Source organism: Mastomys coucha, unplaced genomic scaffold, assembly GCF_008632895.1.
Source record: "Mastomys coucha isolate ucsf_1 unplaced genomic scaffold, UCSF_Mcou_1 pScaffold21, whole genome shotgun sequence".
NCBI classification, from domain to species: Eukaryota; Metazoa; Chordata; class Mammalia; order Rodentia; family Muridae; genus Mastomys; species Mastomys coucha.
Genome location: NW_022196904.1, coordinates 23,040,276 through 23,066,264, shown reverse-complemented (window position 1 = coordinate 23,066,264; position 25,989 = coordinate 23,040,276). Strand labels below are relative to the sequence as shown.

Genomic DNA, 25,989 nt, shown 5'->3' with positions numbered 1-25,989 from the left:
GCATTTGCTAACAGGAGGTTTAAGAGTGGCCTTTGAGGTAGTCATGACATGTCAAAAATTAACTGGTGTGTGTGTGTGTGTGTGTGTGTGTGTGTGTGTGTGTGTGTCTTTTCATTCACAAATTCAAATTGCTCCTGGGCAGGTGCTTGTATGTGACCTGCCAACCAAAATTACCACTACACTTGTGTCAAAAAAATCCAAAAAACAAAAAACTATCTTACAGGAACTGTGCTGTGCATCTCTAAGGTAAACCCTAATCTCACCGTTTTTTACTTGGGGGAAAGTAAAACAAAGAGTAGAGACTACATAGCTGCCGGAAAGGGGACTAGGCTACAGAGTCTGTTAAGCCGCTGCTGTAGCATTTTCTCTGTCCAATCACATTAGGGCAGTGACAGGCCTGTGATTGAACAGGAATAAAGAGGTAGAGTGAGAGTTGGAGGAAGAGAAGGGTCAGAGGAGGAAAAAAAAAAATGTCATCATCATGGAGACAGACGATGAGGACGAACCAGACCCCACGAGGTTATACAACCAAGCAAAGGTTCTTACAAAATAGATTAATTGGGTTAGAATATTGTCTTTATTATTTGGTTCTGAAATTATTGTATTGACATCTTATAAATTGTGATTTTATTATTATATAAATCTGATTGGATATTAAGGCCTTAAGAGTCATGCTTTATTTACCAGGTCTTAGGTGCTATTTAGATAAATGATTGTGGGGTGTGTAAAGAGTTGTATGCCAGCGAGATGTAGCTTGCTGGGAGAAAATAACAAAAACCCACCGGAGCTTAGAATTGAGGCCAAACGGTATTGGCACAGGAACGTGGCCCGTCGGGAAAGCGAGTTTGCAGGGTGGATTCATTTTTTATAATTCCCGCAACAAAATGTTTCTTGAAACCTCTGTTTTTGGGCTGGAGAAATGGCTGAGAGACGGCCCTTGCAGAGCACTTAATTTTAGTTCCAGCAGTCAGATCCACCTGTATCTCTAGCTCCAGGGGATTCACCAGCCATTCCTGTCCTTCATGGGTGCCCAAATACATGGCATTCACACAGACACACACCTGCATGCACGTAAGTGAAAATAAACCATTAAACTACTATTTCATTCTATCACACGCCCCCATCCTGTTACATAAACAAAATCAGCAAGGTTTTGAGATGTTTAGAAAGTTAGTTAAGATGGAAGTTCATAAAGAGACAAGATTAATCAGCTGCCTGATTTTTTTCTATTCGTGCTACATAGATAAATTTCCCATAGCCCTCTGAGTACAATAAATATTAATCAAAAGGGGAAGGAAACAGTCTAGGACAGATTTAAAGGAAGCAGATATTGGCTCCTGCCCACAGAGGAACGTATGTGCTTCATTAACTGAAAAACAATTGCCCTCCCTTAACATAAAGGCTAACCTTTTCCTCTGGCCACTTTTCTGGAGATTCTAGGCTTGAAGAAAAAGAAACAGTATTTGTTATGAATGAAGAATGGCACTTTATTTAGTACACAGCAGCTTAATGGAGATGGGTCCTTGGATCACCCCCTTCTTGATATAGGAAACAAGTCAGGAGGCTTAAAATCTGCTTAAATCATTTCCAGAACTTCAGAGTCCTAATAGTAGGTCCCATCAGTGAGTATTAGGGGCAGTGCTGGGCAGCTTCTTGACCAAGTATGGTTTGACTTGTGGTAAGCTTTTCCAGGCAAGTTCTAGAAACCCATATTTTGCAATACCCACAGCTTGGACAGTATCCACTCTGTTCTGCCCAGAGAGGGGTATCACATTCCAGAACTTAAGGGAATGATCAGGGACTTGGGAGCCACCACAAACCAGACGATAGAACAGCCGCTCCCCGGGCACTAGCTCCAAGGCCTTCAGAGCCTCTTTAGAAACGAACTCTTGGGGTTGAGTCTCTCGGCTCAGTAGCAGGTCCAGCAGTAACTTTTGGATTCGGGGTGACTTAATCTGGTATAGGTCCATGAGCTGGTAAAAGTTTTCCATCCATGTAGCTCTGTCTTTGGCATACCGCTGCTGTAGCATCTGCAGAACATGGAAGAGTGCCACAAATGTGTTCCATGAAGGTAGTGCTTCTCTCTCTTTTGAGATTGCCATTGTCTTCTTCAATCTGGCCAGTTTGGGGTGCCTGCTTTTCTCCTTTAAAGCCTTGAGTTCCCTTTGAAACACCAGTGCCGAAGTTTGTCTATGTACAAATTCATAGTCCCCCATGAGAATGTTTCTTTGGGCGGGGTAAAATTGTCGCATCTCAATCTCTTTGAGAGAATCCAGTAACTGCTGCCTACGGGTGCTTCTATGTGACTCATTGAAGAGTTGCCAATTTACCTCCTTTGAGTCTGTAGCCCTACTGGTGATCAGTGGTAACAATGGTTCAGACTTAGGCACCGCCAGGGACTTTCTATCCACAATGGGATAGTCATCTCTGAGAACATCCCTTCTAGTTGGATAAATGTGCTCCGCATCCTTGATGGCAGTCGAGAGCTGCTGAGCCGGCTTTTCCCTGTAAGTCTTGGCCAAATGATCCCAGCTGAAGGCTTCTTGTTTCTGAGCTTGGGTAGCTGAAATTATCTTCAGTTCAGGGACAGAGGGTAATGTCTGCCACCCCTCTTTTCTTTTAACTGGGGGGGTCTCTTTTAAGTGTGTCGGAATAAAAATGCCCTTACTGGGCTGTGGGGTTTGACCTGCATCTTGGTTCAGCTGTAGGTGCTGAACAATGGCCTTCAGTGTAGAAAGTTGATTCCCTTCCCAGTAGCTAGGTGAATATAGCTCCAAGACACCTTCAAGGTAATGGTGCAGTTGATAGTAGCTCTCCTTGGAAACTTGTTCTCCTGCTTCCAGCCTTCTGAGGGTATTATTAATCCAGTCCTCATCAGAGATATATGTCTCTGTGTATATGGGGCTTGGATATCCTTCAGTTGACCTTTTAGGGGAAGGGGCAGGGGTTAGAGGTACAGCCTGACTCCTAGTTTTCTCCAGTGGAATGTCTTGATACTGCAAGACCCAATTCGACTTGTCACCTTTAGGCTTTTGTGGTTGTAGGCTGATGGGTAATTCTAGGTGTGGTCCATAGGGCAGCTCTGGGATTTGAGTCTTTAAGCCAGTTCCTGTAGCTTGTGAAAATTGCTTCCTGTCTTCCTCCAAAATTCCAGTCTCTTGTCTTCTCTGTGAACTGGCCCTGGAGTCTGCTTCAAGAAATCTATTCTCCCATCTTTTTTTCAATTCTTTTAGGAATAGTCCTAATTTCCCCTGTGGGGACATCTGGGGTGCTGTTAAGTGACTTTTGTCCATGAATCTAGAATCTCTCTCCTCTTCAAGCAAGCCTTCATCCCGCAGAAGTGTTTGCCATCCAGCAGCTCCCTCCTTTTCCTCAGCAAGATTCTCAACTTCTATTGGTTGTTTGGAGAAAACTACGTCTGATTTCATCACTCTTTCTTTCTCTAAAAGCATCATCTCTTTAAATGTCCTCTTTTTTGCCATCTCTCTCCCTGCCTCTTCCTTCTTCCAGCCCTTCCCTTCCTTCTCCCTTCTCTCCCATTCCTTCTTCCTCCACTCCAAGTCCCTCTTCCTCTTGTCCCCTTCCTTCTCCCTTTCTTCCCCTTCCTTCTTTCTCTCTTCCCCTTCCTTCTCCTTTTCCTCCCATTCCTTCTTCCTCCCTTCTCTTTCCTTTTTCCTCTTCTTCCTTTCTTTCTTCCTCACTGTCTCCTCCTCCCCCTCCTCCTCCTCACTCAGGCTTTCTTCTTCACTGAGACTCAGTTCCTCTCCACTGAGACGTTTGTATCCACTGAGAGTCTCCCTTTCCTCCCATTCCTTCTTCCTCCCTTCTCTTTCCTTCTTCCTCCTCTTCCTTTTTTTCTTCCTCACTGTCTCCTCCTCCCCCTCCTCCTTCTCACTCAGGCTTTCTTCTTCACTGAGACTCAGTTCCTCTCCACTGAGACGTTTGTATCCATCGAGAGTCTCAGAGTCACTGAGACTCAACAGCTCGCTTGGGCTCTGCCCTTCACCAAGACTCCATTCCTCATCCTGTAGCCTTTCCTCAATTAGCATTTTCTTTTTCTGGCTTTCCTTGCTCAGGATTTTCCCACTTTGGATTGCCTCTCTCAGGCTTTCCTGGTCCAGGCTCTCTTCTTCTTCACTAAGAATCCTTTTCTCTAGTTCCCTGGCCTTGTCCTCCTTTCCAGGATGCCCCAACTCTTCCTGGATGAATCGTTCCTCCTTCTTCTCTTTACCCAGGCCTTCCTGTGTACCCAGCCTCTTTATCTTCTCAACCAACCTCTTCTCCTGTTTTCCTTTTAGGGTCAGCCTCCTTTCCCTCTGTTCCTCAGTCAGTTTCTGTGAGTCCTCTTTACCAAAGCTGCCCTTTTCCTTCAGGTACCTCTTTTTCTTGGGCACAGCCTCCTCCTCTTCCTCCAGGCTCTTCTTTTTCTTCTCCTCCTTAGTCTTTCCTGCTCCTTCTGGGTGAGTCAAGCCTTCCTCCATTTCCTCTTCCAAGCTCTCTCTGATATTCTCTAGCAGCCTCCCCAGCTGGATCTTTCCTGACTTGCTCACCTCGAGGTGTTTGAGAAGCTCTACTAGTTGGCTTTGCCCTAAGAGCTCCGCCTCCTGGAACTTTTTCAGCAGTGTCTCTACCTGGGCTCTATCCAGGAAAACCTCCTTGTACTCCTCTAATAGCCTGTAGTCCTCTTCCAACTGGCTTTCCTGAGTCACCACATCACCTTCTTCCTCAGCCTGCTCTCTCTCTTCTTCAGTTTTCAACTCCTGTTTTTTAAGCACTTCGCGTTCATGGTCATAAATTCTCATAATAGATAGCCTCTCTTCTTCCGGCATATCTGTCTTCTTCAAAGGCATTGAACTTAGTACTCTAAGCCCAGCCAGGGCTCTCAACATTGTCTTCCCAATTACCCCACGCTTGTCCTTAGCCCCAGCTTCTATCTCTTTAAGACCAACCCTGCTTTCCACAGCCTGTTCCTCAACTGCTGGCTTTCTTTCCTCTCTGGGTTTTCTCCAGTATCGAGCAACATGCTTCTGCTTGATCCTACTGGATAATTTCCTCTCTTGCTGGAACAATTTACCTTGCTTTTTCTTACTTTGTTCTTCGATTTGAGTAATTTCTGTCTTTTCCTTTCCTAACCTCATCCTTTCCTTGGCTCTCAGGTGATCCTCTTTCATAAACATCACTTTCTCTTCTTCCTGAGCTAATTGCTTTTTCTGTTTGATCTCTTTCTCTTTCTCCTTCTCCTTCTCCCCCTTCTCCTCCTCCTCCTCTTCCTCCTCCTCCTCCTTCCCCTCCTCCTTCTCCTTCTCTTTCTTCTTCTCCTTCTTCTTCTCTTTCTTCTTCTCCTTCTCCTTCTCTTCCTCCTCCTCCTTCTCCTCTTTCTGGAGCTGACTTTCCTCTTTCTTACTCTGTAATCTCCCTTTCTTATCTTGTAGAATTGGCCTCTCTTTTCCTTTCTCAAATATTTCCTTGCCTTTTATAATCAACCTTTCCTTTTTCATAGGGTATTTCTTTTTTCCTGCAGCCCATGGTTTCTGTATTATCTCTCCCTCTGAAACTAGTGTTGGTTTTTCTCTTGGCTGAATTTTTGTTTTCTCTGGCTCTTTCTCCACTTTCCAATATGGTTTTCCTCTTATAGTGACTGCTTGTTCTTCCTCTGATCTCCATCTCTTTCCTTCCTCAGTTGCTTGTTCCTGTTTCCTCAGTTTCTTCTCCTCCTGCTTCTTCTGCTTCTCCTGCTCCCCCTTTGTTTCAGTTTCCTCCCTGTCCTTTTCTCCCCTTGCTAGCTTCACTTCCTCTACTCCCCAGGATGTTCTCCCCTCTTCATCACTCATCTGTACCCTTTTCCAAGCTTTTCTCTTTCTTAGTTGAAGTTTGCTTTCCTGTTTCCCTCTGGGACTAACTTTTGGGAACAGTTTCCTCATTTTCTCAAACCATTCATTTTCTTCTAGATCCAGTTTCTTGCTTTCCTGAGCTAAGTGTTTTTTCTCCTTGGCTTTCTCTTCCTCTTTCTTCTCTTGCCCCATCTCTGGCTCTTGCCACTCTTCCTGCTGTTGTTCATCCTTTGCCCTGACAAATCTATCCTTTTTTATCTTTTCTTTTGCAGACCAGTCTTTCTTTTGAGCCAATATATCATCTTGCTTTGTCAAGCTCTCCATTTCCAGTATTTTCTTACTCTCTACCTCAGATGGCATACGCAGCTCCCTGTAGTCTTCCTCCTCAGTTCTCTCTGATCCCCAGTCTTGTAGCCTCTTTTTCTGGGCCTGTTTCCCAACTTTTCCCTCTGTATCCTGGATCAGTTCCTTTCCTTCCCTAGCCAATTCTCCCTTGTCCATTCCCAGCTCCCTCTTTTCCTTTTCCTTCTTCCTCACTGGAGACAGTGTCCCCTGTTTTCTGTCCCCCATGTCCTCCTTGTGAGCTTCCATTGTCTTTTCCAATTCCCTTATTCTCTTTTCAAGGGTTGATGTCCCTTCTTCAGTGAGCGTTTTCCTTTTTTCTCTATGTGGTTTCTCCTCTTGTCTCTGAAGTCTCTTTTCTTCTGTAGCTGTCTTCACTTCTTCCATAGTTAATTCCTTTGGAGAGGCTGCTTGTATTGTTTTTTCCTGTGCCACTGTCTTTTCTGGGTGGGTTGATTTCTTTTCATCCACTGTCAGTTCTCTCTTCTTTTCTTTACTAAGATGTTTCTGTTTCTCCTCTTTTCTAATTAATCCCCTTTCTTCTTTATGTGACATCTGCTTAAATGTAGTTAACAGCTTTTGTGGGGCATCAGAGGTTTCTTTGTCATGTGTCAGTGTCTCCTTTGGGCGGGCTGGTTTCCTTTCTGATGGGGTTAACGTCCCCTTCTTTGTTTCCTCTTCTGGGCTGGTTGGTTTCCTTTCTGATGGGATTGACTTCCCCTTCTCCTTCTTTGTTTCCTCCTCTGGGTGGGTTGGTTTCCTTTCTGTTATGATTGACTTGCCCTTCTCCTTTGTTTCCTCCTCTGAATGGGTTGATTTCCTTTTTGCTGTAATTAACTTCCTTTTCTCCTTCTCTGGTTCCTCCTCTAAAGTGGTTGGTTCCTCTTCTGGTGGGATTAACTTCCCTGTCTCCTTCTTTGTTTCCTTCTCTGGGTGGGTTGGTTTCACTTCTGATGGGATTGACTTCCCTGTCTCCTTCTTTGTTTCCTCCTCTGGGTGGATTGGTTTCCTTCCTGATATGATTGACTTCTCCTTCTCCTTCTTTGTTTCCTCCTCTGGGCGGGTTGGTTTCCTTCCTGATATGATTGACTTCTCCTTCCCCTTCTTTGTTTCCTCCTCTGGGCGGATTGGTTTCCTTCCTGATATGATTGACTTCTTCTCCTTCTTTGTTTCCTCCTCTGGGCGGGTTGGTTTCCTTCCTGATATGATTGACTTCTTCTCCTTCTTTGTTTCCTCCTCTGGAAGGATTGCTTTCTTTTTTGCTGTAATTAACTTCCTCTTCTCCTTCTCCGGTTCCTCCTCTAAAGTGGTTGATTTCTCTTCCAATGGTGTTAATTTCCCCTTCTCCTCCTCTGTTTCCTCCTCTGGATGGGTTGGTTTCATTTTTGCTGTGATTAACTTCCTCCTTTCTTTCTCTGGTTCCTCCTCTGAACTGGTTGGTTCTTTTTCTGAAGTGATTAACTTCTCCTCCTCTGTTTCCTCCTCTGGATGGGTTGGTTTCATTTTTGCTGTGATTAACTTCCTCCTTTCTTTCTCTGGTTCCTCCTCTGAACTGGTTGATTCCTTTTCTGAAGTGATTAACTTTTCCTTCTCCTCCTCTGTTTCCTCTTCTGGATGGGTTGGTTTCATTTTTGCTATGCTTAACTTCCTCTTCTCCTTCTTTGTTTCCTCCTCTGGTTCCTCCTCTGAAATGGTTGATTTCTCTGCCTCTGCAATTAACTTTGACTCTTCCATCTCCTTTGTTTTCTTCTCTAGTTGCATTGATTTCTCTTTCTCTGTGACTAATTTCCCCTTCTCCTTCTTTGTTTCCTTGAACTTTATCTTTTTCTCTTCAAATTTTGTCAACTCCTTTTTGTCTTCAATTATTTCCTGTTTTCTTTTGTCTTGTTTTCTTGCTGTCACTTTAGGCTTCTTTTTCTCTAAGATCATGTGACTGTCTAAGAAATCTGTCCTCTTTGTCTTGTCTTTTGGAAAAATATCATGTTTCTTCCGAATGCTTATTCCCTCTTGATCTGCATCTGTTGTTACTTCCCCCTTGATAGCTCTTTTAGGCACCTTTCTTTTACGGACAGGTCGTTCCTGCACGGCTATCTCAGGTTCTGGTGGTAATGTATATGAGATCTTTCTCCAGGGACATAGGTCTGTGAAGAGATCCCAGCTGGGTTGGTCGGTGAGCACCTTATCAGCAAAATCTTCCAATTCTTTGCCCAGGTCCCTTTCCATCCCTGGATGAGAACTCGCTATTCTTGAAGTGACAAGGTGGCAAATATCCTCTCGCCAAGACTTCCTCTCGTGGCTAGGGATCATACGCCCAGGAATCCCTGCCATTCCATGACTTGGCTTTACCGGTTTACTCCCCTTGTCTTTGTCTACCTGAGCAGGGGGTGGTAATTTCTTCTGGAGTTCTTTAAGTGCTTTTTCAGTCAACTCTGAAATACTCTCTTTTGACTCCTCCTTTTGTGGTATGTTTTCTTTTTCCGTTTTCCAAGGCTTTTGTAAGGAAGTCTGGGTTTTTGGCTTAAGGGATACATCCTTGTCTGTGGCTCCCAGGGCTGCCAAGGCCTCTTCAGCTCCCAAGGCCTCTTCAGCTTCCAACGCCTCTTTGGCTCCCAAGACCTCTTCAACTCCCAAGGCCTCTTTGGCTCTCGAAGCCTCTCCAGCTCCCAGGGCTTTTTCAGCTCCCAAGGCCCTTTTGACTCCCAAGGCTGCTTTGGCTCGCAAGGCTGCTTTGACTCGCAAGGCTCTTTTGGCTCTCAAGGTCCTTTTGACCGCCAAAACCCCTTTGACTCCCAAGTCTACTTTGGCCTCTTTGTCTATGAATGCCTCTTTGACTTCTGTTATTTCCTGGGTTTCTTCCTGGGTTTTGTCAAAGCTGAGAGGCAGCTCTGGCATTAAGGAACCATCCTTGGTGTCAACTTGCATGACTTTCCTAGCCTTTCTTTGTTCAACTCCAGTCTCTAAAGGCTCCTTTTGCAATTCTGTCTTTTTGCTTCTCTTGGATATCTTCAGGGTTCCTCTAACTGTGGGATATTTGGAGAAAAATGGTAAGAAATTGTGGAGGTTGTGAGGCTTTCTGTAATAGCTAGTCTAGTGAACTGTATGTAGAGCTACTAAGGTGAAGGGAACTGAAGCTTTAGAGTTTATAAATGCGTTTATCCATGCTTTGACCTTGACCTTTGTTTCTGGGGAGCTTCCTTGGGCAGACTGCTTCCTGTGAGCCAGACCCTCCCACTTTGCTGGGCTGCTTTTTATGTCACTTTGCCTTATTATCCCCAAATAGGTCTCACCCATCACACCTATGATCACCCCCATAAATACCAAGCTTTCTGGTCTTGTTCTGAACGTGTTTCTTTCTTTTCTTCAGCCCATCAATCATTTTAGAGTCTGACACAGGTATAAATGTTTCCTTGTCAGACATCTCCAGGTTCTTCTCCAAATCAATAGAAAAGCGAAGGGAGCCGGCTCTGTTTGACAAACTCAGGTCTTCATTTAGCCTCTCCTTTACACACCCATGCAGGTCCTGCAAGTCACTATGCCGAACACTCAGTATGTGACTTAGATCTAAATCATCCGCCACTTCTTCTCTATAAAAGTAATGAAGAAAGGAAGACAATTCTGAGCAATAGATAAGACAGTATTTAAAAAGAGGGGTTTGGGGTTGTTGGTGGCAGGGGCCTTAGCACACGTCTTCAGTTCCAGCACTCAGGGGGCAGAGACAGGATCTCTGTGAGTTTGAAGCCAAACTGGTCTACAGAATAAAATCTAAGACAGCCAGGGTACACAGTGAGATCTGGTCTTGAAGAAAAGGAGAGAGAGAGAGAGAGAGAGAGAGAGAGAGAGAGAGAGAGAGAGAGAGAGAGAGAGAGAGAGAGAGAGAGAGAAAGAGAGAGAAAGATGGCTCAGTGTTTTGCACTGGCTGCTCATCCAGAGGACCTGAGTTTGGTTCTCTGAACCCACATGGTGGCTCACAACTGTCTTCAACTCTAGTTCCAGTGCATCTGATGCCCTCTTCTGGTCTCTGCAGGCACTTCACACACATGGTACACACACACACACACACACACACACACACACACACACACACACACGCAGGCAAAACACACGCATGTAAAGGAAAACTAAATCTTTAAAAATGTTTTCAAAAGAAACAAGAAAGAAGAGAACAGAAAGTAAAAAGAAATAGAAGAGGAAATAAGGGGGGAGGAAAAATTTACAAAGCACAGTGGAAGAGGCAGAAATGGAGTCATTAAAAGCAGAGTGGACTGAGGTAGAACATGGGGAAAACAGGGAGGAATGAGTGGAAAGGAAAAGTGGAAATTCTTTTTTGCCTCATAAAAATCTGGAAAAGAGATCTTTTTAAGTCCTCAAAGCCACTCAGACAAAGCAGCCTCTCTTGGCAGTAAAAGACACAGCAAAGGGACAGAGAGAGAGAATGCAAGGTCCACTGTTTGGTTGGTGATTTGTTTTGTTTTAGTTTTTAGAATATCTATGCCTGAAGTACGAGTAGCCAGAGTTAGCCTCAAATGTGATCCCTCTGCTGAAGCTCCTAATCGCTGGGACTTCAACTATGCATTGCCCTACTTGCCTAAGAGAGTCCCAGCAGTTTATAATCTTTGGTTGGCTGTAGAGTTTGGGGGGGTGGGTGGTTTTTGTTTTGCCTTGTTTTATTTTATTTTTGAGACAGGGTCTCGTAAACTCCAGACTCTCCTGCCCACAGCTTGCAGGTGCTGGGGTTATTATGGGCATGATTTAGGATTTCAGGGTTGAATTACTGCAACTGCTCCTTCATGATGCCTGACAGCAAGAATATGATAAATCTCACTTCAGGGAGCTAAAGCATAACCCTAGACTCAGGGTATAGTCCGTACACAGCCCAGTGGGCTAATGGAGCAGTGCAGAAGATCATTGTAAGATTTCCTCTGAAGAAGATTGTCTTAGGGTATCATTGCTGTGAAGAAACATCATGGCCAAGGTAAGTCTTATGAAGGACATTGAATTGGGGCTGGCTTACAGTTCAGAGGTCCAGTCCATTATCGTCATGGCAGGAAGCATGGTAGCATGGTAATCAGGTATGGTGCTGGAGAAGAAGCTGAGATTTCCACATCTTGATCGGAAGGCAGTAGAAGGAGACTATCTTCTGAAGGCAGCCAGGAGAAGACTCTGATTCCACACTGAGTGGAGTTTGAGCATAGGAGACCTCAAAGCCCACTTACACAGTGATGCACCTCCTTCAACATGGCCACACCTACTCCAATAAGGCCATACCTCCCAATGGGTACTGGTTGTTTTTACAATCAGTCTCTATGGCCAAACCTTTAAACAAAAGAGTCTATGGGGGCCAAAACTATTAAAACCATCACAAAGATGCTTAGTGTCTGTCAACATCTCACCCCTGAGCCTAAACACATCATAGAGCAGATCATCTAGGACCTCTGGGTTTCCAAATCTTCAGCCTGTGTTGATACTGTTTGTTTCTTTTTTCTTCCTTCCTTTCCCCATAGTCTTTGGCTCTTGTTGAGGCAGTATTTTGATGGACAGTCCAGGGTGCTCTCAATTTATCTATCTACCTCAGTCTCCCAAAGGCACAATTACAAAGCATGTGCCACCATGCCCAGCTTGAATAATTTATCTTGAAATGTGGATAAACATAGGTTAAAAATAAGACTGTCCAGGCTGGAGAAACGGCTCAGCAGTTCAAAGTACTGGTTGTTTTTACAATCGGCCTGTGTTCAGTTTCCAGCACCCATCTGACAGCACACAACCATCTTTAAAATCCAGTTCCAGGAGGTTAGACACCTCTTCTAGCTTCCATGGGCATGCAGCATGCACATGGTACATACATACACACGTGCATGAAAAAATACTCATACACATAAATAAATCTTTAAAAGAGTAAGACTGTGGGTCTGACAGCTAACTAAGTGACTAAGGAACGCCTGGGAGGGAGGCTTAATGCCATTTACCAACAAGATTACATTCATGAATTGTCCTTCTTGAGTCCATGTTTTCAGGAGCTCCCCTGGTTCTTGTGCTTTTTCCAACTTTCTGTGGCCTACCAAATCACCAGGAATACAGCAGGCTTCCCCAAAGGGAGGGCTGCCATAGCTGTCAGGGTAAATGTATCTCTTTGTTCATTCAAATCCAGTTTTTCTCTGAAAAGCACAATACATTAAGGGCATGTGTTTTGGGGTTTTGTCTTTGAATTGTCACGTATCTTCAGAGAAATTTTTATTGTTTATTATATTTTTCCTGAATGTGTGCCTGTGTCATCTGGTGCATGTATGGAGAACAAGAATCAACTTTTGGGAGTCAGTTCTCAACTCCAGCCATGTTGGTCCCTGTGTACAGAACGCAGCTCCTCAAGCTTCTATGAAGCCACTTACACCATCTAAGCTATCACACTAGCTTAAACTCTTATCTCTATATCTATCTTTTTTGTCTTCAGAAATTAGAGGGAACAGGGAAATGGTGGGTTATGACATGCAAAGCACTTCTCATGACAATGGAATTCCAGGGTAAAGTCACACTGCTTGCCACCACTGCCTCTGAAATCAACACATTGTGAAGGAGTCATCTATGTGGTTATATCTTTGAAGTTGGGGGGTTAATATTGGCAACCAAGTAATGGAAACACATGTCCAAGGTTCCCTAAGAAGCCATGAACCACAGGGTGCTCTAGGCTTAGACTTTTCTAAACCTACTTTATCTAGGGTTCTTGAATGCTTCAACCTCCCTTCTAGCCCATCAACCAGAGGTAGGGGGAAAAGAAGGTTAATAGGGAAAAGGTGTTGTGGACCTGTTTAGAAGTAGTTCCTTAGGGCAATTCCAATTTTTGTTGTCAGGATACCAGCAGTTCAATTCAATAGCAAACACCAAACATGAATCAGTATAGGTGGCACAATCCATCAGAAACTGGAAGGCTCCATTGAATCAGCACGAGTCAGCTGAAGTGGCCAGAAACAGCCAGAATACCACAAGAAGTTTGTTGGAGTGTTTCTCTCTATGGAGAGAAGTTTAATGAAGCATTGCACAGTCAGCGAAGGCCAGCAAAGGCCAGCAAAGACCAACAAAGGTCAGAAAAGGCCAGCAAGGCATTGCAATACAAAAGTGTCCTCTCACTGTCTGTGGGGTTCTAGTTATCTTCTTTCTAAACATCACACATGCTCTCAAGAGTCTGTTTTCAGCAACACACCACATGCTCTCTTTCAAGACAGCTTCCAGAAAACATCACAATGGACAACTGAATTTTTAAATAAACCAGAAACTTCCACTTCAGGATGTACTTGAAATTGGGAGTTCCTGGAGCTTCACTTTAAAGACTTGAACTACAGTTTCAGGGAATCACACAGACCCCTCATACTCCTGCACAGTGTAAGACCTTGAACACTGCAGGGTTTCCTCTGTGGTGATGTGTGTCCTAACTTCCCAGTGTTGGCTTTGTCCACTCCCAAACTTCCTATCTCTGTAATGTATCTGTTAGCACTCATGTCCTTGCCTGCAATGGATTCAGCATGTTTTTTTCTAACTCAGAAGTAGAAAAAAGAAGTCTAGGAAAATATGTATATATTCAAATTTTTAGTTGACACTTCTAGGTGTTTAAAGATCCTTTCCTTGTATTCAAAGCTTCTGGTCTGATTAACATCTAATAGCAAACCTCTGGTCTAACTTGTCCTATCTGGTTCCCTGACCTATAAATGGCTGGAGTTTGCTATGTAAACTGTTTTCTGTAAGAGAGTTACAAGGGTACCGGGCAGTGGTGGTGCACACCTTTAATCCCAGCACTTGGAGGCAAAGACAGGCGAATTTCTGAGTTTGAGGCCAGCCTGGTCTACAGAGTAAGTTCCAGGACATCCAGGGCTACACAGAGAAACCCTGTCTTGAAGAGAGAGAGAGAGAGAGAGAGAGAGAGAGAGAGAGAGAGAGAGAGAGAGAGGTGGTGAAGAAGAAGGAGGAGGAAGAAGAGGAGGAGGAAGAAGGAGAAGGAGGAGGAGGAGGAGGAGGAGGAGGAGGAGGAGGAGAAGGAGGGGAACGAGGAAGAGGAGGAGAAGAGAGGAGCTGGTATGAGGAAGGGGTTTGGAGAGACATCGTGGGAGAATACACTTGAAGAGAGGCAGATCAATACTAAAAATGAAAATATATGGAGATTTTGGCTGGGAGGCAGCCAGAGTAGTCTAGATCAGAATAGATCAATGACTGCTCAGTCATTGTACTGTAAAGCTAATCAAATCTTATAGTCCCTGCCTTATTCATTTGGGAGCTAACCAGGATAGAGAAAAACATTATCATCTTTTAAAATTACTTTTACACACATCTACATGCTGACACATGCATGGTGTACATACTTAAACACCAGAAAACACTCATATACATTAAATGAAATAAATCTGAAATAATAATAAAGAGCAGCCTAGCAGGATATGCCCACACTGTCTGTGCACGAGACATGCTCACCATTTCTCCTTCTTGGCTTCAAATCAGAATTCCAGATTTTTGAGGAGCAGCCCTTTCCTGAAAACTCAGGTCAGAAACAGACATGGTAACTTTACCCCTATAACGTGGGTGACTGAGGCAGTGGGATCACAAGTTCAAGGCTAGCTTGGGCTACATACAGAGTTCCAGGCCAATGTAGGCTTTGTGGTGGGAGGTAAACAAAAACCATCAAATAAATAAAACAAACTTAAAATTAAAAAAAAGCCAGACCAAGAAGAAGTTATAAACATATTCTGGTTTTGCCTGGGCGACATTATGAGTAACAACATTTGCCTTTTTAGGCACCAGGCAGGAAATATCATTAGATCTTGTAATGTATATTTTATTGGTGAATTGCCAAGTGCTTTTTAAATTCACTTGAAAGCTGGTTCTGGAAGCAAGAATGGCTCCTAATGTCAGACTCCAGAACTCTGGATCCTGAGTGAGGCCACTGCCCCCCACCAGTTCTGTGACAGAACAGAAAAACAAGCAGCCAAGGATATTAACAGCACTGTGCCCTGAGAACAACTGGAAGGTGAACTATTTCCAACTGAGGCTAGTATTTACTCCATTAGACAAAATGCCTGTGGTGAAAATGAGGACAGAAGCTCAACTCTGGAGAGAAGGCTCTGGGCTATGAAGGATCAAGACTCCAACATAACTGTTTCAAGGCTTCTTCAGTCTGTTTCTGCTAGATAGGTGTGGACTCCAAGTGAATGATGTCATCTCTCTGCTGCTACCTGTTCATTGACTTAGAAACCACACCCAAGAGGACTCTGCACTGCCTAGAGCTCTCAGTCCAGAGCTCCAGCTGGCTGCCTCAGCAGAACTTCCCCAGTGGATTTCTGCAGGACATTTATACACTCCCGATTCTGTGTTATCTTTTATTTATTTTTCCCAGTTGGCCTACTGCAGTGGTTGCGGTTGGCTGTTTTGTAGCACCCAATTTGATGGTGCTTTAATATATGCCCACTGACTTCACCTGCTATTTGTGATTTATTTTTTTTACCTTTATGTACTATTTACTTAAACCCAATCGTTCAAAACCAAAAGAATGGCTATCATGAATCATTCTCTAGACCATACAAAATAGCCCTTTCCCCTGTGTATTCTAGACTCAGAAGCATTGACCTTTGTCCTGGTGATGATAGAGCAGGCCAGCAGCAATGCTTCTGGGATATTAATCCTGGGGAGGGGGGTGTCTGCTAATCTTTGTTTTTTTGTTTTTTGTTTTTTGGGGTTTTTTTGCCTATTTTTATTCTTCTTCTATTCTTCTTCAACAGTCCTTCTGCTCCTTCTAGGGCAGTGGTCTCAACCTATGCGTCCTGACCCCTTTGGGGTTGCATAGCAGATATCCTGCATATCAGATATTTACATTATGATTCATAACAGTAGCAAAGTTACAATTATGAGGTAGCAATGAGATAATTTTATGGTTGGAGGTCAACACACCATAAAGAACTGTATTAAAGGGCCACAGCATTAGGAAGATTGAGAACCACCGGCCTAGTGCTTCAATTTACCATTGAAAAAAAATTGGTGAGAAACCTGCTCTTATAGAAACTTCCTAAAATATACATATATGAAAGGAATTTAAATGGAATCATCATATAATGGGAGAGAGGATATTCCAGACAGACATCCCTCCAAGTAAAACCTCCAGTGCCAGGAATGGGTTATATCTTGTTGAGTCATTGGCCATGGGGACATCATGGATCTCTTCAAACATCACGAGATATTGCCAAGGCTGTTGGTTGTTCTCTACAACCTGATGGTAAAGCTCTACTGCTGAAGAAACACATGAATAGAACATGGCATTAGAAGCTCTATCCCTACTGACTAGCACTCATGGTCCTAAAAGGTACTCTGTATGCTAGCTGTAAACCCTGTGACCTTCAACAAGGACCTATCTGCAAGATACATCGCCGCATTAGTGGCAAAATATTGTTGGAGTAACCAACCACTTTTCAATTGAATTTAAGGCTTGCTTCATGAGATGAAACTGATACTTGATGTTAAAGCAGCCAAGAACCTGAGACTAAGCAGGCCATGGGCCTAGAGGAAAACCTACTACTAATTATTCTGGTAAAGGAACATAGCAATAAAAATGACTCTTCATGACATATTGTTATGTGCATAGATCCATGTCTCCCTTAGCCCTCATCAAGACAACATTCTTCTTGCAGTAAACGGGAATTAACACAGAGACTCATAATTGGACAATATGCAGAAAGGAAGAGACTTTGAAGCACTCAGTTCTAAATGGGATGTCTTCATCAAACCCCTCCCTTCAAGGCTAAGGCTCAGAGATCTAAGTAGAAGAGAGGCAGAAAGATTGTAAGAGCCAGAGGGGATGGGTGCCTCTAAGGAAACAGTGTCTTCCAGACACAACAGATCTAATACACAAATGAATTCACAGATATTGTACAGCATGCATAGACCTCCATAGGTGCAAGCCAGATGGGTCCCAGCACTAAGGGAAGACATGGACATGAGGTCTCACCCCTAGTCAAGAAGCTATTTGCAACAGATACCTGCTAGGAGAGAGAAAAATCAGTCTCCTCCACTTGAGTGTCACTGGATATGTCAAACACATTGCAGAGCAGGCCACTGTGTCCAGGAGTAGTTGGCCGACATAAAACTACTTGATTTTTTTTTTGGTGGGGGCTTTTTAGCTTTGTTTTGTTTTTCATTCTTTTCTTTTCTTTTCTTTTCTTTTCTTTTTCTTTTTTTTTTTGTCTCAATGGGTTTTCTTGTTTGTTTTAATTTTCAGTTTTTGTCTGTTTTTTAAGAGAGAGAAAGAATGTGGCTAGGGAGATAGGGAGGTGGGGAGGATCTAAGATGAGTTGGGGGAGGGGAAATACAGTCAAAATACATTGTATGAGAAAAACTAACATTTACTGAGGCAGGATCTCACTATGAAGCCCTATGAAACTCATGGAGAACTATGACCAGGCTGGGTTCAAACTCTCAGAAAGCCACCTGCCTCTGCCTCCAAAGTACTGGAATTAAAGTCATACCTACTACTCCTAGTCTGGAAAATGTTTGTTTGATTGACTGATTAATTGATTGGTTTTTTTCTCTGTGTACCCCTGGCTGTCCTGGAACTCCCTCTTGTAGCCCAGGTTGGCCTTAAACTCAGAGAGCCACCTGCCCCTGCCTCCCAAATGTTGGGAGTAAAGGCGGATACCACTACTGCCAGGCTAAACTGTACCTTTTTTCTTTATTGTTTCATGTATGTATGTATGTATGTATGTATGTATGTATGTATGAATGTGTGTGTGTGTGTGTGTGTGTGTGTGTGTGTGTGTATATTTTTGTTTTCTGTGCATTGGTGTTTTTCCTGGATGCATGTTAGTGTAAGGGGGTCACATCCCCTGGATGTGGTTGCTGGTAATCGAACCCATGTCCTCTGGAAGAGCAGCCAGTGCTCTGAACTGCTGAGCCATCTTCCTAGGCTCTGTTTTGTTATTTTGTATTACATATGTGCACATGTCTGTGTATCTGTGTATGAGTGTGTGCAAATGAATACAAGTGTCTGAGGAGATCAGAAGTGTTGGGTCCTCTGGAACTGGAGCTATAGGAAGCACTTCTACTATCTGTTAAGGTCAGGATTGTAGCACTGTGTCACCCGAGGAGGAGGTCTCAAGCAGCCTTTCTGTCAGGAGGAAGAGTAATTATGTACAAAGGAGAGAAGTCTCCAATTGTGTGACAACATTTGTGTAATAACATTAGAAAAAATAAGCTGGAGGGGTGGCTCAGTGGTTAAGAGCACTGACTGCTCTACCAGAGGTCCTGAGTTTAATTCCCAGCAACCACATGGTGGCTCACAACCAACTGTAATGGGATCTGACGCCCTCTTCTGGTGTATCTAAAGACAGTGACAGTGTACTCATATACATTAAATAAATAAATAAATAAATATTCTAAAGAAGAGAAGAAAGATTAAGAAAAGGAAGAATAACAAGATAGAAGAGTCACAGTGATGTGGGTTACGTTTTTGATTGGAAGACATGTGGCCTTAAATCCTGAAAAAAAATCTTTGGGGTTTTTTGTTTTGTTTTGTTTTGTTTTGTTTTTGAGACATGGCCTCAAAGTCATGATCCTCCTGCTTGATCTTCCTGAGTGCTGGGATTACAGGTGTGCATTACTGTACTGAGTGCTGTTTTGAAAAATCTTAAAGAAGTAAGGAAATGATGGGAAAATTAGTCAGTAGTAAGAAGCAGTCAGGAAGGTACTGAGGGAAAACAGAACTGCAGAACAGAGGAGGGGATGGCAGAAAATAGAAATTTTGAAAGGAGATAAAGAACAGAAGCGTAAGAGAAGTCATAAAAAGGGAAGTTCACCATCCAACTTACTCCAACTCTTGGTAGACATGCTGTTGTCTTAGCTGGTGTAACAGCATAGCCTTGCTTTGGATGCCTGTGTATTTGGACAAAAGTTGTACGACCTTGGCCCGCACAGCCTGCTCGCTGTCCATCAACCCCATGATCAGGGGAACAGTAAAAACCTGACTTATGAAGCCTAGCCTCTCTAGCATTTCCCAGGCCATTTCCCGGATACTGGCATTGTAGTGAGTTATATCTTTGAGCAGGCGACAGGCTGTCTCAATACGCATCCTTGAAGGGACTTGGTGAGTTAAAAAGATCTCCACTAGAGCATTGAAATATTTCTTGTATTTTTCTGTAGAACAGAAAACTGTGAGGTTGAGAATGGTCTCTACCATATTTTCTATAATCCCATCACTGAATTTTTTTCCCATCCAGCTTTTATTGGACATCCTTTCAAGGATGCCATAGGATTCTCTTTTCTGCTCCTGGTATATATCCTTCAGTTTTCTAGCTCGCATTTCCGTATCGTCTGGACTCAGGGATTGCACTGGGTGGATTCTCAATGTTTCGGGTACCTCCTCAGCCATCTGTTCATACGATAAGCACAGGTCATAGCACAGGAAGACCGGGGTACCATCAGGCCAAAGGCGGGCACGGATCACTGAGTTGGGGATGTAGCAATCTGGAGCAAATGGCCATTTCTGCCCTTTGCCAAAGAAGCCTTGGAGCAAACGGTAGGAGTTCAGCCCATCCCAGCCAGGTACTTGTAACTGAGCAGGGACAGCATCGGGGTACTTCATCCTGGCATCAGACATGGAGAAATCAATGTATTTTTTCTGCACAAAGTACAACCCAGGTCTCTCTTGCGTTGTAATGGATGTATGTCTGCCCTCCTCTACAACGTGGGGCACAATGTCATCAAAAGCGATGGCCCGTTTGTTGATAAGACTCTCTAGCCCCTGAAGCTCTTGAACACTTTGTTCCATGTATATGAATTTGGGTACAAATATCAATTCAAACAGAAAGAAGAAGCTGGGAAGGAAGGGCCTTGGGGTCTCTACCATATCTTCGTCCAAGGTCAACATGCTTAGGTTCAAAAGGTAGCTGAGAGGGAGCAACTTTAGGCAGGATACTAGGTAGATGCTTTGGTTGAAAGTCAAGAGCAGGTCACCTCGACTATTGGCGAAGCAGGGTGAACTAAAATGCAGTTCAGATTCAAACTGAGCTACGAGTTTTCCATGGAAATTCCAGACACGGACTGATCCATCCGTGGCTCCTGTGACAAAGAGTTTCAGGGAGAGGCAGATGTCAAATGAAGTGATAGCACATTCATGCAGGGAGGTCGAGTGTCTCACCATAGCACTAGACTGTGATGCTGCTTTTGTAAAATCTTGATAGTGCCAGAGAAGCCAGCAGGAGTGCTCAGTGATAGCACCCACAGAACCTGGCAAGAGTACCACATGTTTTAAGGGGTGAAGACAGACGATTGCAGTCATGGGCTGCAGGTCCATTCTCTTCTCTGAAGGCACAGCCTTTGTGAGGTGTATGTAGTTGTCCTTACCATAGGAACACACCAAGGAGCTTCCTTCAAAACCCTCCGGTGTACATAATGCCAACACCGCCCCAGAGTGAATAGTCTTCTCTGTCCGAATAGAACAATCCTGGGATAGGATTCTCACAATGCCGCTCTCGTGCCCACAGAACATCAGCCCCTTTTTCCTGTCAACCAAACGAGACCCCCCATAAGCCAGGCATTTTATTTTGTCGTTGTAGTTTTCTGAAGTGCACAGGAGATATTTGGCTGGACATGGAGAACGAGTGGTGTCAAACACTAGCAGCTCCGAGCTGCCAATTGCCACAAAGAGCTCCTCTCTCTCTGAGTGATAGGCCCAAGCCACGGCCTTATCCATGGCAAGCAGGGGCCAGGTTACAATGAGGAGGTCCCCGGTTACTGGAGACAGGAAGCGCAGTAAACCGTCCTCTGTGGCACACAGGATACGAGTACAGTTATGGCCACAGAAGATCCGTTGTATCTTCTGGGGGGCAGAGCCACAGATGTTGAAGAGGTTGTAAAAGTGGGGCAGCAAGTACAAGGAGAAACTAGATGTGCTCTGGCAGAAAAACGTGCTGTTATCAATAAATCGCAGCTGCTGCAGATCTGTGCCAACAATAAGCTGCCTCAACAAGTTCCCAGAGGTGAGGTTCCACTCCTTCAACATACCATCGCTGCCTGCTGTGAACAAGGTGTAGGTCTCAGGCTGACTGTAGATGGATATCACTGGTGAGGGGTGGGCTGTGAAACTGTTAAGGAACTTACTATTATCTAAATCCCAAACATGGACCTCTCCATTCTTGTTCCCAGCATAGAAGGCATTCTGTGGCACACAACTACAGGAGCAGGTAAGGGAGAAGCCACTAGATAGGACAGTCAAGGTCTTCACTTCTTTAAGCTGGCCTTGACCCTTGTGGGTAAAAATCCTCACGACACTCTCACACAGAGCTATCAAGGAGCCCATGCTCGTGCTCATGTACAAGTCCTGTACAAGCTCGAGACTATTCAGGGCCACTCTGTGAGCCATCTGCAGGCTCTTGCCATTTGCTACGATGAACCAGGTAACCACAGCCCCCAAAGTACCAGAAGAGAGCACCTCAGTTTCTGAGTCATAGCAGAGACAACTGATGAAGAAATGACAGGGCACCGTGCTCAGAGCTATGAACTCCTGGTGGTGGTCTCCAAAGAGCCGCAGGTGCACATCTTCACAATAAGCTATTAATAGGCAATAGGATGCCACGTGGACCATGGATGTGATGGGTGGCACTTCATCCATCAACGGAAATTTCGTCTTCGTGACCTTCCTTTCCTCTCTTAGACCTTTTTCCTGTGTCCACAGTACCGCCTGCAAGAGGATAGAAACCAACAGAGTCTGATCATAGAGCAAAGCATCTCCCAGGACTGCGCTGTAAGGAAAAGCCTGGCTGTCTTCTCTTGTAGACAAAGGAAGGATTTGGCCTTAGGGTTTCATAGTACTGGGTACTGGGTTTATGGTAGAAGCCCTGGATTCAAGACCTTTTTTTGTTGGCCTTCAGTCTACTTTATAGTGAACATGTATTCTTTGGGCCTGATAGTTATCCGTGTATAAGGGTCACTAATCTAGGTCAATCTGGAACGTGGAGCCAGGTATTAAAATGAACTAATTTTCTGGGTGTGTGGGTCTGTGGTCCCAGCACCCAGTATGCTAGGGTAGACAGCTTGTACTACATAGTGAGTCTGAAGCCAGCCTGAGAAACATAGGAAGACCCTGTCTTGATGGATGGATGGGTGGGTGGGTAGATGGATGGATGGATGGATGAATGAATATATAATATGAATTTATTCAGAATCTCATCCTGAAACAAAGACATTTTAGATATGGGACCTATGCATTGCATTATAAAGAGACATGTTAAAAAATAAAAAATAAAAGTAAAAAAGGAAGAGGCAAAAATGAAGTAGCTTTACGTGTGTCTGTCTCTCGTAGTATTCCAACCAGTTAAAGGCGACAATATAGTTGGTGTCCAGCGAGTAGAAGCTCATGAAAGGCGTTTTCTGTAAATTATAAGACTCATGGTATAGAATCCGTGGCAAGTCACTCAGGACAGACACACTTTTCCTGATTTCTTTATGAATCTGAAAGTAAAGAGTATCAGGAGGTAAGAAAAATTAGCTGGCACTGGCTCATTGCAGATAGACTGAGGAATTAGTTGAGAATGGCTGAATCTTTTCGTGGTTTTGTTTGCCTTTGATTTTCAATACTAAGGACTGGAGCTAGGGCCTCCTGCATCTCTATCCACTCAACAGGGAATTCAATAGACGGCTCAGCTGGATCCTCTTCTTGCTTTAAAAATAGTTATTTCTATTGTACACACATGGGGTTCGTCTGCCTGTATGCATGAGCCACGCCTGGGTGCAGTGCCCAGAAAGCCCAGAAGAGGGTGTAATTCTCTGGAGCTGGAGTTATACACAGTTGTGAGCCAACTGGATCCTGGGATCCAAACCTGAGTCCTCTAGAAGAGTAGCAAATGCTCTTACCCACTGAGCCACCTCTCCAGCCCTGTCTGGCAGTTTGAAGCAGTGTGTCATTATGGAGCCTAGGTTATTCTGTAACTCGTAACCATCCTGCACCAGCCTCCTGAGTCATGGGATGACAGGTAAGCCTCACTGAACCCAACTTAATGAGCTCATCTTTTTCTAAAGATCTATTTTTATTAAATCTTTTAAATTATTTGTATGGACATGCTGGTGCACACCTTTAATCTAGCACTCAGGAGGCAGAAGCAGGTGGATCTCTGTGACCTTGAGGTTAGCCTGGTCTACAGAGCAAGTTCCAGGACAGCCAGAGCTATACAGACAAACCCTGTCTTGAAAAACAAAATTACATGTACGTGTGTATACCACATGCATTGTGGGTACCTTCACGTATGAAGCCATTATTCATCCATTGAACAAAGTCAAGACTGCACTCCCATGGATTATACTGCTTCTCTGTGTGCGAATAGGTACATGTGTGCACCAGAAGAGTTGGACCTCTTTGAGCTGGGATTGCAGGGTAATTGTGAGCCATTTAGTGTGGGTTCTGGGAACTGAACTCCAGTTTCTGGAAAGCAGTACCTGTTCTTAACTGCTGGGCCATCTTTCCATCCTCTTAATGTTATTGTTCCAACATAGAAGAGAATGTTGTTGGGCTGTACATGCCCTACCCATGTCCCATCCTCCCAGGGCAGGAAGAGATCATTCACCCAGGCCCACCACATGCATAGTTTTCACGCAAATCACCTCACTGTCCTTCAAGATATCATAGATGGTGGATTTCAAATTCTTCCACTCAGGAATAAGTCTGGGTGAGGGCGAAGCCTTAGTAAACGTCCAGCTCTTCCTACTCATCTCGAAGTACAGAACCTGGGAAAGAGGGGAGAGAATAAGTGAACCTCACCATCTGATTGCTATTAGACTGCAATCTAAGGGAACTGAGAAAGATGGAAGAACAGCAAGTTCCAAAGGAACGAGGATTTGGCAGCAAGGAAAACTTCTTTGCTTAGATTTGTTTTGACTGCATGCGTGTGAGCATTTTGCCTGCATGCATGTGTGTGAGCATTTTGCCTGCATGCATGTGTGTGAGCATTTTGCCTGTATGCATGTGTATGCCACACGTGTATGACTGGTACTTGCAAGAGGTCAGAAGAGGGAGTCAGATTCCATGGAACTGCCAAGTGGGTTCTGGGAATACAACTTGGTCTCTCTTCAAGAGTTATAAGCAGGCTGGAGAGATGGCTCAGCGGTTAAGAGCACTGACTGCTCTTCCAGAGGTTCTGAGTTCAATTCCCAGCAACCACATGATGGTTTACTACTATCTACAATGGGATCTGATGCCCTCTTCTGGCATGCAGGTGTACATACAGGTAGAGTGCTCATATACATAAAGTAAGTAAATCTTTAAAAAAAAAAAAGTTGCAAGTGAGGGTGAGAGTTGTGGTGCTTTTAATCTCATTACTTGGGAGACAGAGGCAAGGTAGATTTCTGTGAGTTCTAGGCCAACCTAGTCTACATAGTGAGTTCCAGAACAGCCACAAGTACATAGAGAAACCCTGTGTGTAGAGTTTCTGACTACCAGCCTCATGCTCCCAGAAATTAGACTCAGACTCAAAATGTATTTACAAATATGTTAGCCATACAGATAGGCTCTTTCTGACTAGATCTAACTGAAAACAACCCATTTATTTTAACCTACTTTTTGACATGTGCCTGGTTACCTGTACTCAGGTACCATGTCTCTGTCTCCTCACGTCTTCCCAGGAAATCATCCCACCTGGCTCTATCCCAGAATCCTCTCTGCCTCCCAGATGTCCCACCTCTATTTCCTGCCTAAGCCGTAGGCCATAAACTTTTTAATTGACAGGTAATGCATCCATAAATTACATAAGATATATTCTCTCTAGAACCCTGTCTCAAAACAATGACAAAAAACAAATCCAAGACCTGAATTTTCTTCACCCTCCTCCCCAAGTCATGTTCTCTCTGTGTAGCCCTGGCTGGACTGGGACCTTAAATTACCAGAGATCTACCTGCCTCTGGTTCCTGGGCACTGAGATCAGATGCATGAGCCACCACATCTGGCAAGAAATGTTTCTTTTTCTCAACTAAAGCAACTAGAGAACCACAGTCAGAGAATGATAATCAAAAGGCTTTACAATCAACAAATTTTTTAACGCATTATAAAACCAAGGCTCTATTACTGTGAAGGGTCACACTGAGATCAAGAACAAATGAGAGATGAAATAGAAGCTGAGCTCCACAAATAACTATAACCCCAGATGCTGGTGCCCCACCCCCTGACCTTTTTCCTTCGGATTTCTCAGACCGAGCAGTCCTATCTTACAGATAGCAGGCGTCTTAATGGTCTCAGAAGAACTGATACTGGTTATCACACGTCCTGCCAACTGGGGACCCCTGTTTCTAATATCATCCAATACCATAGGCATCCCATTCACTTTCCATTCCTCCAAGACCATCACTACCCAAGAGGACTGCATACCCTTAATTCAAGAGACAAAGTCCACTGACAGGTTTCCATAGAAAGGGAGTCACTGGCTCCAACATCATAATGCACTTGGCTCTCCAAGCCCCCTCCCCCAACCCATAGGTGTTCACTGATGCTTCAACTTCCCCATGAACCTGAAGCTCCCCAGGGAACATGCCAGTGCTGGGAGGCTTAGGAGAATAGGGAAAGGGGCAATGGGTTTAAGGAGTCAGTATTGTGTGGCAGCAGAATGGAGGGGAATTTCATGGCAGTGGATTTCTCTGGTCCTGAGCCTGTGATGGCAGACATGTTGAAGGTGGGACAAGAGTTGGGCATGATTAGATAAACTTTATTGCATTTACATGCCTAGAGGCTTGTCTGCTCAGTTTCTAACTGCCGTAAGATAGGGATAACTTCAAATTTTGGATACTAAGACACAGCTTGTACTAAAAATCGCCGGTT

General features: G+C 44.1%; 1 protein-coding gene across 1 annotated transcript; it reads right to left on the bottom strand.

The window, feature by feature from the left end:
* Window positions 1-1,619: 1,619 nt before the first annotated feature.
* LOC116100327 (WD repeat-containing protein 87-like) lies at window positions 1,620-25,519 on the bottom strand. The gene is made up of 10 exons (XM_031384143.1): window positions 25,387-25,519; window positions 25,062-25,156; window positions 23,787-23,909; window positions 22,473-22,640; window positions 19,001-21,870; window positions 9,492-9,757; window positions 8,076-9,193; window positions 5,405-6,569; window positions 3,896-5,197; window positions 1,620-3,391 (listed from the first exon to the last, which is right to left on the bottom strand). Exons 1-10 carry the CDS (start codon window positions 25,517-25,519, stop codon window positions 1,620-1,622), a joined length of 9,012 nt encoding a protein of 3,003 aa, XP_031240003.1.
* Window positions 25,520-25,989: the final 470 nt, after the last annotated feature.

Coding starts and splice junctions, on each gene's coding strand:
- LOC116100327 (XM_031384143.1), bottom strand. CDS start 25,519: ATGGTCTTGGAGGAATGGAAAGTGAATGGGATGCCTATGGTATTGGAT. Junction 25,157..25,386: donor CATTAAGACGCCTGCTATCT/GTAAGATAGGAC, acceptor GTGGTTCTCTAG/TTGCTTTAGTTGAGAAAAAG. Junction 23,910..25,061: donor CAGAGGCAGGTAGATCTCTG/GTAATTTAAGGT, acceptor CCTCTTTCCCAG/GTTCTGTACTTCGAGATGAG.